Here is a 14,015-nt window from a genome sequence, read left to right as displayed (position 1 = left end):
TCCTGTAAAAAGTAATATAGCCTATTGAACCAATGCTGTTTCCTAGGTTACCATATGTAAATCAGCATATTCAGACAAACATAACGTTTAGCTATTAAAATGTGTAGCAACCGCACTGTGCGAGCTATTAAGCGTCACGATATGCCAAAATAGAATATCACCAATAGATCGTGACTGATGCTGAAGGCTGTCCTTGGCGAATACATTAGGCGTTATCAACACATTTGAAAATCACCTAACAGAGTAGCCTAAAATATGGAGCCAATCTTGCCACAATAGACTACCTCTAGCATGCTCTAAAGGCCATAATGCACAGGCATTGCATATAAGTATGGTGAAAAAATATCCCTGGTCATATCTGTGGGCATTGTGTCACCCACAATTACCATTATTCAGAAATCTTTGGGGGGAGGACAGGCCCCGCAATAGACCTCAAAGAGATATATCCAACAGAATAATTCCATTTATATTTATATATTATATTTATATTTAGGCTAAACCAAATTTAATGTATTTCACACGACGACATCTTAATGAAACATACTAAACCACATTACCATATTACCGCAGCCATATTACTTTCAGACATTTCTCATCGTATCTGTGCTACGTGGTAGCCTGAAATATATGTAGGCCTATAGGCAGGATTTTGTAAAATTAGGATTGAGGTTTGAGCACCCGAAATGTTCCTAGGCTATATGTAGGCCTGGCCTACCACAAATATACAGGTCAGAGCTTCACTAGACATGTCACTTTAATCACCGAGCTAGCACTCTGCAGAGAGCCTATGGACTAGTGTCGGATGAGGAAAAAACAACAAGCTACAAAAGCTGAGAAAATATCCACCTGGTCTATTACAACAATTGGTTCATGTGAGAAAAAGCATTGTTAAATCTCCCGACCGCAGAAGGATGTCATTTCAAGCAGTGAATAACGTCATAAGTGCATCAGGCATGGGGCATTTTGAGGTTTTAAACAGTTTCATTCGCAAAGGGCGTCGTTCCTCAAATCAAGCACACTGCGTTTTTGAGACTCGAACTCTCGGCGAAGGAGGTTGCCCAGATACCACAGAACCAATAATATTCTAACAACTCGGCTGCACCCATTTACGGTCGTCGCCATTGCCGCACTGCAGACACAAGTAGACGAATCACCCACTGCACCATATAAGGATGTTCGTGTACGGTTTCAATACGCTGCGTGATCGCCACTGACAGCAAATTAAGCCTCCTTACTTGTGAAATGTCTGTACGAATGGATTAAAACAATCAATGTACATCATACATTTTACAGCTTATTGTGTTTTGGATTATAAACACACTGGTTCATGCGTGTCTTTGTCTCGTTTCAGGCCGTCGTTCCGTGCATTTGTATAGGCTATAGCCTAGGCGTTTGTCTGTAGCACAGAACTGTAGCCCATGCTACACTTTAGCGATTATTATTATTATTATTTTTACTACGAATGGTTAAATGTCAGTTAGCTTTCTCCAGCCGAAACGGATCGTTTTATTTCATGATACTGGCCACATAGCCTACAGCTGTCCTGTATCGTTATAGTCGAAATGCTTTCTGTTCTCACACCGTCAGCATCACCCGCATATATCCTACTTCTCTCAGGCGTTAGAGCTTATTAGTAGAGGTAGCAGAGTTGTGACTGAATTATGCGGATATCGTCGCTAGATAACTACACAATATTATAAATCCTACCACCTATTTGGTGCAGATTTTAATTTCATCGTGGAATTTCAACAGAGCGGTTAATGGCGACGCAGCGTGGAGTCTCTCTCTCTCTCTCTCTCTCTCTCCCTCCCTCTCCCTCTCTCTCTCCCCTCTCTCTCTCTCTCTCTCTCTCTCTCTCTCTCTCTCTCAGCTAATCAGTGAAACTAGCCTAATTTCATATTAATCATATGAACTTGTAAACTAAATTCTAGACACTTAATACTGAAAAAATTAGTGTTTCGTCATTTAACGTCCGAACGCATTCACCAATTAAGCGCGTAATGCAATGATAAACACTATTTTGCATAACGGTTTTGCAAAAAAAAAAAAAAAACCTATAAAATGTATGTAAAAAAAATATAGTAAGGTAACGACGACACTTTCAGAAATAAAGGTACAGTAGATGAAGCCTAGGCTATACAGTTTTATTCTTTATGGAAAAATGTGAAAGTACAATCATTTGGGGACTAATAATACATGTTAAGGTGCCAATTAATTTTATGCAGTCTACCTATATGGCACCACCCCAGTAACAAGCGTTTGTACCTTTACGGACACATTTTTCTGACCGTGAACAAGACTACACGCCAATAGTTAAAGGCAGGTTATACTTGGCTATGATAAATATTGCTGTTTAATCAAACGGCATAATCAATTAGCTATATAATCACCATCACCAGCTTATAACAGCCTATATGACGCGATACATCCGAAAAGGATGTGGGTTTATATCTAGATTCTCTAAAACGAGAAATTGCCCATTTACTGATCTGCTCAGAATGTTGTGACATGTCTTGAGCAACATGCGTGTAAGAGCAGCGGACCTGAGTACTTTTTAAGTTCGTGGAATGTATTATTCATTCAATAGAACAACTTTATGACAGTTTCCATTTCCTAAAATGATCACTACACTCCAGTAGTGAACGCACGGGTGCGCGCCTCTCAAAAACAAACTAAGAAAAAAACAAAATTGTATTAGGCGAAATCATTTTAATGTAGGCTACTGCTGTTATTGACTTTTTGTGAATAGTCTACATCCAAATCGATTTCTTTGTAAATCCCCGTGCAGACTTAAAATAAGTTAAAACGTTTTGTGAACCCGTAGTGTAACCCAATTAGCCCGTTTAAAGCATCTCATTATTAACGAGGCCTATAGGACAAATGAATACACCCTTTGAATACGTTTTTATATAAAAACGTATATTTATGACATAGGCTACGAGTAGGTTTGTTTTATTATTATTATGTTGATGTTGTTATTATTATTATTATTATTATTATTATTATTATTATTATTATTATTATTATTATACAACCGACGTTAGAGATGTAAAAACGTGTAGCCTAGCCTAAATTCTTATCTTTTTTTTCTTTACCGCGGCTGACAGAGTAGTCCATTTCCATGCGTTTCTAAAATAAATATAATTATTCCTGTAATAATTCAGTAATAGCACGGTCATGTGGTTGGCTGCAATACGTTGTTATATGACTGTAGTTTCTTAAATAAGCGCCTGTGTTTCAAGGGCTCGGTAATCGAGCGTGATTATTTATTTTTGTTGGTGTTTGTCACCTTTAAGGCTAACTGCCCATCCGCGTATGAGCATTTGTTGACAAATAAATTAATTGCTTATACAGGTCACCCTTCTCAGCTGTGCTTCTGTTTCTGTTTTTATGGGGTTATTTGCTAAAGATTTAGGTGCTATTTATTGCGTTTCAGTCTGGCCTATCTAAACAGAGAATAAACTGTGAGGAATTAGTCGAGGCTGACGCAAATGACCATACACTCATTTTGAAGTTAGACTCCTTGAAACATATGCTATAAACGGAAAGTGATAAAATAAAAAAATACAAAAATAACTAAATGTAATTATTTTAAGAATATGTTTCAAGTGCACGTACAGACCACATTAGACCGAATTAAGAGGCGATTGCATCTAAACTACTAGATTGGCAATCGGTAGATAGTAGAATCATTTTACATTTGACATCCATAAAATGCAACATTTTTCCATGCAATTGCACAGACTAACGTCAAAGAGAATTTCAACTTTCCTATCTCAGAAATCAAGGTATCCTATGTTAATTGAAATTTTGTATATTTTCCGTACCACAATAACTTGCTATACAATAAACAATAAAGTCAATTTTCTTTCATAATGTTGGCAAGTTCGTTGCAGGCATGAAATGAACCGTTTGAAACGCAATTTTCTAGTAGGCCTACGTTTACAGAAGAAATCAAGCTGACAAGCTTGCAATTTGCCTTAGACAAATAGCCTACTGGGATATAAAAGGTAGGCTAGTCTAATTGTACATGTCCAGCTATCGGCAAGTTTACGTAGCCTATACCTTTCGTTTAGATTATAATGAATTTACTGATTATATTATAGCGACAGATGGCTATCTTTCATCGTTATTGCCCACATTTTGTAGACAAGATGGTTAGGCCTACTTAGTTGTCTCAGAGTTTGGCTATTGGAAGGCTATTATTTGTGTCACTTAAATATTTGATGACAGATGTCAAAGCTTCGGTTTAGCAGTTTGACTAACTTACATTAGCTAGACCACACCTTATTTCATATAGACTTATAGTCAGATGTAGGTTAGACCTACTCTGCATTAGAAGGCTAGCTTCAGGCTAACGGAGGCTACGTCGCTGAAAAAACATCAAACAGAATACAGTGCAAATATACATTGTGAACGTTGCAGGATAAAAGGCTGCACTAATAATAATGAAATAAGTCAAACGAATCTCATATTAACTTGTTAGAAATGCTAACGAGTAGAGAACATAGTCTAGCCTACCGAGCCTATTCAATTATCATATTTTTCTGAACAAGCATCACTTCCTCTTGATTAAAACCCAAAACCTCCCCCCCTACACTCTGCAACTCCATGCACGTAGCAACAGCTGAGCCAATGTGCTCCATATAAACGGCTCCCCCTTGGCAACGCATTAAAACGTGATGACGTTTTCTCTGGTATGAGTATTATGGGTTGTCTGGAATTAACCAGGCGAACGTGGAGAGAGAAAATATAAGCGAGATAGAAGTAAACATGGAGCTGTCGGCTGTCGGGGAAAGGGTTTTCGCAGCAGAATCCATCATCAAACGGCGGATACGGAGAGTATGATAACCATCGCAATTCATTGCATATTTCATTGTAATTGCAAACTGCTTGTTTGCACGCCAACATCATGACATTCCTGTCTCGCTAAAAAGTATTTCTCCCTTTTTAAATCACATTTGCAGGGTCGAATGGAATACCTGGTGAAATGGAAGGGCTGGTCTCAGAAGTGAGTTGCTTTATCATCTCGCTAGCTAGTGGTTACCGAACATTACGATTACCAACGTTAGATTTGGCGATTATGTGATTGTTCAGCAGCGTCAGCTCGCTTGCAGTTGTATTATGATGGCTATCCAGCTTACTGTCTCGACGCAATGTAAAAGCTTGCTAGCGAGCTAGCTAGCTAGCAGGTTAGCTCGTTAGCTATAGCTGCAATCAAAATGTATAGGCTAGGCTACCCAAAGGCTAATTAACCTGTTAGCTACCTAGCTAGCTACCAGTGTATCCCTATGTGCTTGACGAGAATGTCGTTGCAGTGCATCTGTCTTGATAGCTAGATTGTGACAGCCCTTTTCTCATATGTTGCATAGGTATAGCACCTGGGAACCAGAGGAAAATATCCTGGACGCTCGTCTTTTCGTCGCTTTTGAAGAAAGGTAAGGAAGCCACGACAGAAGGCCATAGCAGTGGGTAACGTTAGGGCAAATGTAAACGCTAACAGTAGCTAGCCGTGAACCTACGCACACTTTTTACATCTGGGACGGAGATGCATGCAACTTAACGTTACAATATTTAATGTCCTATTTACAGAGAACGCGAGCGAGAATTGTTCGGGCCCAAGAAGAGGGGACCGAAACCGGAGACTTTCCTTTTAAAGGTAAGGTAGTCAACTTGGTTGTTTATATCTATATTATATTCATATCGCTAAATCGATACACTTGCAAGTTACTTGTTAAGCCTAGATTGGATTTGTCTGACGCTGGGGGGGAAGTAGCATATATAGGCTATAAACAAATCGTTAAAATGCATGGCGATTATTCAGTTCGTGTTCAGTATTCTGAAAAAACCCCACAGTTGGAATTACATTTCTGTTATGATTGTGGCTTAACTCCAAGCTCACAAATACGACGCTACTTATAATTTAGGTAAACGTTTAAGTGCGACTGGGCTATAGTGGTGTAGGCTATACTGTAAATATTAACGAGAGACCAATATCGTATGGATGAGTTTACCAACTCCATAGTTCATTCACCCCTAGCTCTAACATTACCGACATGTAAAGTCTAAATTGCCCAGCTGTAGCCATGCTGTGAAATCATTATGATTGCGACTTGGCTAACAATCATTTATTGCTGTTTTTTCATAGGCTCAAGCTAAAGCCAAAGCCAAAACGTACGAATTCAGGAGCGATATGACAAGAGGTATTCAGGTTTCATATCCAGTCCCGGAACCGGTCGTCACACCGCGCGCTCGCGAAGGGTTAAGGACCGTAGTACCCACTATTTTTCCACCGAGTAGTATCAACAGGGGGGAGAGCGTGCGAGTCAGACCTCCGGAGCCGGAGCGCGGCCAGCGATTGGTGGGAGCACCACGGCAGATTTCAGAAGGTTTCGTTTCAGCGCCCAAGAAGAGGGGGCCGAAGCCCAAACTGCGCTTCAAAGACTGTTCTAATATCTGTCCAGCCCACGAACCCGGAAAGATGAACAGGCCAGACTCCCAGATTAACTTTGGGCCATCCAAATTGGCAAAACACGGTCTTCCCGAGGCGGGAAACTCAAAGCTGAGTGTTATACAACTCCCTCGAAGGCACCACCCGGAGTCTAATTATGTCAAAAAGCAGCTAGGATATGGATCGCACAGCACGCTGAACTATGCCTCTGCTAGCGGGCCCAGTAGAATGGGCTCCGACTTTCCCCATGGAAGGACTAAAGAGGGCGCGGTGAGCATACTGGCTCAGCCCAAACTACAGCACCTTTCAAAGAGCGGTTTTCATGGATCCGACAGCTCTTCACAAAAGGAAAAGCCCGAAATCCTTGACAAAATTCCAGTGCCCAGGATATTTACGGAGTCCTCAGAAGACTCCTGGACCCCTTGTCTGAACAACATCGAGAAGGTTGTTGTGACAGATGTAACATCAAACTTTCTGACTGTGACCATCAAAGAAAGCAACACGGACAAAGGATTCTTTAAAGATAAAAGATGATAGTTTCATTTTTTCCGTTGGTTTTTAAAGAACTCTTTGATTTTGTTTATCTGTAAAAAAAGGAAGAAAAAAAAAAGTAGATCCTAACTTAATAAGTACAATTCTGAAATGAATTTTCTATACAACTGTACATTTCAATACCATGTGAACTTGTGTGTGTAATAAATGTCTAACCTGTATTTAATGACCAAATTAAACCATGTCCATAGGCAGTGTATGCCAGGAATAACTATTTTTCGTACAAGATTGCACGTACCAAATTATTTTAGCTGTATGAAACGTTTGTGCACAATGAAGTTGCTTTTCACCTGTAGTAGTTTTGATTTGCTTAAGTAGCAGCAAGTAACTTTTGTCTACTTTGTTTGACTTAACTACAGATGAGGAAGCTGATCATTTCACGGACATTTAAATTCTGTGAAACTAATTCGAGCATTAGTTCGAATTAATTGTATTAAAACTATTTTGACAAGTTACAAAAGTGTAGCCGCGCACTTTTAAAAAATAGTTTTGTTTGAACACCAATGCCTCTTCATATTTTAAGGTCTGCATATTTCATTTATAGAAGATTTATAGTACATAGTCATGCTTAGGCTATTGGCGTTACTCTTTTGTTTTAAGGGAAACAATAACCAATTTGTCGAGGTCACACAGAATATGAAGTAATGTGACCTTGTTTAACGTCATTGTTAATTCTTTCTTGTCTTTATTTCCATATAATACTTGCATTGATTTCCCTTGACATTCTTGTAATGGAGTACATTTTTATTAAAACTATACGTACTTGCCTATTGACAATTGAATACATGTATGCTTCTTATAGGAAACTACTTGGTTATTGATGTATTGGTGGTGTAACTTTACTCGTGATGCCGTAGAGGGAAATTATTAGTTTGGGATATCATTGTCGACCGCCACAATTAAATAATTGCATTGAATTAGACCATTTTACCTCCATTTGCGCCATAGATTTTAAGTGGACGAGCTGCGTCAAGGACTTAAACCCATCAAGACTGAACTGATAAATTAAATCTCATCAATGCGAAAGTGGCTCGCCAAGACTGAGATCCCAAAACAAACACGTTCTGGCAAATTATTAATAAAAATGGTAATTAAGTAGGCTAACTGAATACCCTCCCAGTTGAGTCAAGAAAAAACGGTTTGATCGGGGCCACTAAACCTTATTCAAACCATACACCGATAATTGTCTGCAGGCCTCTAAACCTACTTAACCGCTGTCAGTTTGCAAGCGCTTTTTCATTACTTACGACATCCCTGTCATTGAAAGAAAAGGCCATATAGAACTACGAATACATTATCCACAGAAGAGTTTAATCTCGCATATGCTCGGTTAATGAAACATTCTTTAGAATTTTCAATGGAGGATTTAATTGTCGATATTGCTTTTACCCGGTGTCCAATAAATGGTTAACCTAATAAAGTTCGACCTTGCATACATAGCCTTGGTTAAAATAGTTTTAATAATCTATAGGGCTCATGTAACATTACATAGCGTCGAGCCGTAGTCTTTGTAGCTTAAACGATCCAAAACGCATCAATATAGCCTACTTTGAACCATAGTCTTTGGATCACATAGAATGTCCCTTCCAAATAATCCTGCGACGCGATTCTGAATGATTGTATTGTGTTCGTTTGTTACATTGACGGTGTATTCAGATTCATTTCCGACAATCCATGGTTTTCATTAACATCTTTTAATTTCACAGCATATTCTGGCTCAAAATCCTTACAGTAAACCAGTGGTTCTCTGTCGTTAAAACGCAATTCCACTGCAACCTGACTGGGCCAATTTCCATTTGAGCGGAATTAACTACTAAATGTGCCTCTCTGCCACAACCAATAGCCAATACACTCAGTAACCACTTTATTAGGTATTTATTCACTGCTGTGTGTTCAGTGATGCTCTTCTGCATACCACTGTTGTGATGTGTGGCACCACAAATCATCTCACGATCAAAGTCACTCGATTCGGATTCAAAGTCACCCCATTCTGACATTTGGTCTGATAAACAGCTGAATCTCTTTACCACGTCTGCATGCTTTTATGCATATAGTTGCGGCCACGCGATTTGCTGATTAAATATTTGCATTAAAAAGTGTAGAGGTGTAGAGGTCTAGCTAAAAGTGATCACTGAGAATATATGCATCATTATTCATCTTGCACACACAAGCGACACAGACGGGTCTATAGTTTTATCAAGCAAACGTTTCTCTACCGAACACGACCCTTCTTTTCCACTTTGAAAGTCAATGATTTATAGCTAAGTGGAAAGTTCCGTGTTAGGCGAAATTGCACGTATTCTAAATGCAAAAAAATACATTGTTTTCAGAAAATATCAATAAATATCATGCAGGTCACAAATTCAATGCATTTTCTCCAATGCCTTCGATTTCATTATCTTATTGCTCTATTGATAGGTTGCTTGCTCGAACGTTTGGGAGGCATAATTACTAAACGCGAAATTATAAAGGACGCCCATCGATGAACATTCGTGTAAAATAGTTTGTCTTCCAATTAGTAAAGACAAACCCGTGGAAATAACGTTTTCAATACCAGTTTAATCAATTGCGTGACAGGTGCTGATCAACACTGATACAATCTACGCCACAAGACAGACTTGGTGAAGCTCTAAATATGTTGGGGGTTTTCCGAGGAATATCTAAATGCTTGTAAATGCAAATGAGAGTTTAGGTTTGACGTGTTGAAAACGAAAGGCAAGAGACGCAACCTGATTCAATCAACCTACATCATAAGAAGAGTTAGATAAACGGACCATATAAATATACACTCTCCGAGCACTTTATTAGGAACATTTTTACTTTATTACACCTACTTATTCATGCGATTATCAGCCAATTGTGTGGCAGCAGTGCAATGCATACAATCATGTAGATACGGGTCAGGAGCTTCAGTTAAATGTTCACATCAACCATCAGAATAGGGAAAAATGTGATCTAAGTGACTAAGTTTCCTGGGATTTTCACGCACACTAGTCTCTAGAGTTTGCAAAGAATGGCGCAAAAAACATCCAGTGAGCAGCAGTTCTGCAGACAGAAACGCCTTGTTAATGAGACGTCAGAGGAGAATGGCCAGACTCGTCAAAGCTAACAGGAAGGTGACAGTAACACAAATGACCACACATTACAACAGTGGTATGCAGAAGAGCATCTCTGAACACACAACGCACCATAACTCTACGTGGATAGGCTACAGCATTGAAGTCTAAAAAATAAGTAACAAATACCTAATAAAGTGCTCATTACATTAAATGTGGAACGAAAATTGTGGTAGGCTATAACTATAATGAAAGTGAAAGCTATGCTGTACTAAAGGTGGACTTATTTTTCAGTTACAAACACGCTATTTGTAGTTAAAGTAGGCAATTTAGGCGAATGCATTTCAACGCATTTGAAACGCTGTGTTTCAATTGCGTTGCCCTTGCGCCATATTTGTCATTTACTGGTAGATAGATAAACTTCAGTGTTAAGACTAAACAAATTAGATAATTTATTTGGGCTCATTTAATTATAGTTTCTGAGAAAATACACTTGAAATGTTATTTACAAAACAGACGATTTTGGCTGAGGACACAAAGTTATTCCTCAGTTAGAGTTGGAGACCAAAACGCATGAAATAAGTCCCTCAATCAATCAGTCGACAAAATGTGCGAAATTCGATAACATTGAGACTAAGAAGTCCACAGTCCAGCAGTGAGAACTGAGTCAAGAAGACAATTAAGGATCAGTTATTGGTACCTTTTTGAAAGTAGTGTTCAACGTGTATACCTGAATTTACAGAGAAAAGATCACATTAGCTTTTCACAATACAATGTTCACTTTCATCTTTACCAACACAGTCGAGACCAATGGACCTGCCAGTCTTTATTCAGAAAATTTTTTTAAAAGTTAAGGAAAAATGTCGACTCAATCCTGGCCAGTCTTTCGTTTAGAAAGTTACTGACATTTTACACTGTCAATTATTATTTCCTGGTGGGAAAAACTACAAATACTACTGTATGTAGGAAAATCAGGGTTTTTCTGCAATTCCTCTAATCTAATACTAATATATAGATACGTTCTGTACTTTATAGTACAGCAAAACATTTAGTGCTTTTTAATCTATAGGCATAGGTTTCTTTTAAAATTAGGAGGAAACACTGGTCATGTCTCGCAATTAATACATGTCTCCCTGTCTCTCTGCAAACCTAAGCAGGTGTTTTAATAATGACATGATACTGGGGTGGGTGGACAAACAGGGTAATGCTGTGTATGGACCTCACCTCAGAGTCGGAGGGCAAGGTTTGCAGGGCAGTAAGCTCAGCCAGTACTCCAGATGCATCTCTTTTTCTAACTGACGATATTCACAAACTGGGAGGGGAATGATGGTGAACACTGCAAGATGGTGAAGCATCTATGTTTGCTGTTACTTACACATTCCACGGTAAATAAGTTCAGGCCAAACGAGAGAGCCCTGGAGAGCTACTGGGTCTGCTGGTTTTTGTTTTCACCTTAAAATCAGCACCCTGTTGAGACCCAGGTAACCAGGCGAGGTGAGTTAACTGTGTGATCAACTGCTGCAATTGATGAATTAAGTGCAGAGTAACAGCAAAAACCAGCAGACCCAGTAGCTCTCCAGGACCAGGGTTGGAGACCACTGCACGAGAAGCTTTCCCTGCTCCTTTACTACTCGACCCCGCTGCCATTTAAATTAACTGCAGATGCTCTGTTCTTCCGGCGATGGAATGGGGAGCCGTGACACAGCCCTGGAATGGTTTGCATCCTACCTCACCTGGGGTGTTGCTGCTTCAACTTCCCAGAGTATCTCCACAGGGGTCCCCCAGGGGTCTTTTCTTGGTCCCTTTCTCTTTCTACTCCAGATCTCTTGGCCCTGTCATCTATTCCCATGGGTCGTCATATCATCGCTATGCTGATGACACTCTCTTCCTTTCCTTTCCTCTAATTGGCCCACGTGTCACCAGGCAGATCTCGGCTTGCACGAACGATCTACAGAGCTAGATGGAAAAGCATCATCTAAAGCTGAACCCCGCAAAGACCAAGGTCCTCTACCTCCCTGCCACATCTTCTCTTCTCCTTCATCTGACTTCTGCATCACCCTGGCACCCTGGGTGAGACCACACTATCCTTTCTAACTCACGTCAAATTCAAAACCTTGGCGCTCGCATAGCAGTTATCTCAGAGGACTGCTAACAGCCTGCCTTCAGAAGATCAAACGTTACAGACCAGCTGGACCCCGGCATTCTGCGACCTCTGCACCCCAGGCTCCTCTCCCGCTGAGTACATGCACTTCCAGGTCAGGGCTGCAGCTGAACGACCGGCACACAGCAGCCAGAACAGTGAAGACACACTTCCGTCTCCTGCCACTGACTGTAGACTCACCTCGTCTGGCGGTCGGAGGGTTGCCGGTTCGATCCCACCCTGGGTGTGTCGAAGTGTCCCTGAGCAAGACACCTAGCCCCCAAATGCTCCTGAAGAGCTGGTTGGTGCCTTGCATGGCAGCCAATCGCCATTGGTGTGTGAGTGTGTGTGTGTGTGTGTGAATGGATCAATTTGAAGCATAAATTGTATAGCACTTTGGATAAATGTGCTATATAAATGGCAACCATTTACCATGTACCTCCTGAAATCATACGTGTCTTATGCAACATAGGTTGACAGGCACTTAGTTACTTACACAACAGTGATATCCAACTAGTTTCAGCATCCTGAATCAAAGACATGCTACATGCACCAGACGCCAGCGTTCAATCATTACTACACTACACTGCAGTATTGGCAGTTGTACAAGGCCATGAAATTCAGGCAAGTGAACTAACTGGTGGTAGTTACTTTCAATACAATTGGACAAATATACGGAAGGTTTTCTATCAGCTATTTACGACGACGGATGTGAATCACTCGCTCTGATTTTATATTTTACATGTTAAAAATAGACTTAAAATATGCGTTATCAAAAAGGGTCCAAATCACACTATCAAATATTTAGTAGCTTCGAGATAAATTGAGAAAGGTTCACTCTATAAATTGTAAATGTAGATTGTTTTGTTACCGCTGAAAAGTGCAAGACGTTCTTCTATTTACCAGCGTTACTCGGGCTGGGGTTGTAGTAGGGCTGCTGTGATTTTTCAGTTGTTTTGCTGGCTGTTTTTGTCTGAGGTCCCCACTCACAGAAGAATTCCATCTGGAGCACAATGCCATTAGAAGCTTTTTTTTGTGGAGTAACAAAGTTCCCATTCACTGTTTCTCTCTCCCTGGGGATCTGGGCTCCGGCACCACGTGACCCAAACGGATCTGCAAATGGACCTGGCTGTGTAAACACTGCAAGACACAGACCCGCCGGCAAAGCCGAGAGAACACCAGGCGTATAACAATAGTTATGACACTAAGGAGCCATATTTGTCAACGGGTAGTCTCTGTGAAGCAAAGTCGCCATCAGTTCACATTATGATAAGGCTCTAAACATGTTTAAAAGTCGGCTGCACATATGACTTCTCACCAGTTCAAACGGAAACGTCAAGTGACTTAGATGGGATTTAGATCGCATTAGATCGCATTTAGATTTGTGGTTTTCGTTTTACTGGAGGAAAACGCCACTTACCTCTGCGCGCAGATGAAATCGATTAATTACTAATTAACCGATTACATTTCGACATGTAATTTTCTTCACCGCCATTTTACGCCATCATATTCTTATGCATTCACTTGATGAACATTTCCGTACGATATTCCTTTAATCACAAATCATTCGAGTGGATAGAGGCACTCCAAACAAAATAAAACAAATAAAGTATTATTAGTATTTTGGTGGCTCTGTATTTTTAATGAAGGCTACCCGGTTCAGAGTCAAATGGGTTCATTCATTTTTTAATATCAGGACCGAAATGAGAAATTACTACATTTTTATGCCGGGACCTAATTCGAAATGTAGTACCTTTCAGGGAGCCTCAATTTCTTCTTCTGCCGACCCATAATTAAACAAACGCCCAAACATGTC

The 14,015-nt window shown here is 40.0% G+C and overlaps 1 protein-coding gene across 1 annotated transcript; it reads left to right on the top strand.

The window, feature by feature from the left end:
* Nucleotides 1-4,694: 4,694 nt before the first annotated feature.
* LOC133114392 (chromobox protein homolog 8-like) lies at nt 4,695-7,780 on the top strand. The gene is made up of 5 exons (XM_061223725.1): nt 4,695-4,842; nt 4,968-5,011; nt 5,373-5,438; nt 5,593-5,659; nt 6,149-7,780. The coding sequence occupies exons 1-5, from the start codon at nt 4,774-4,776 to the stop codon at nt 6,983-6,985; spliced, it is 1,083 nt and encodes a 360-aa protein (XP_061079709.1). The 5' UTR covers nt 4,695-4,773; the 3' UTR covers nt 6,986-7,780.
* Nucleotides 7,781-14,015: the final 6,235 nt, after the last annotated feature.

The sequence above is a fragment of the Conger conger genome, chromosome 16, assembly GCF_963514075.1.
Source record: "Conger conger chromosome 16, fConCon1.1, whole genome shotgun sequence".
NCBI classification, from domain to species: domain Eukaryota; kingdom Metazoa; phylum Chordata; class Actinopteri; order Anguilliformes; family Congridae; genus Conger; species Conger conger.
This window is presented reverse-complemented; position numbering and strand designations above follow the sequence as displayed.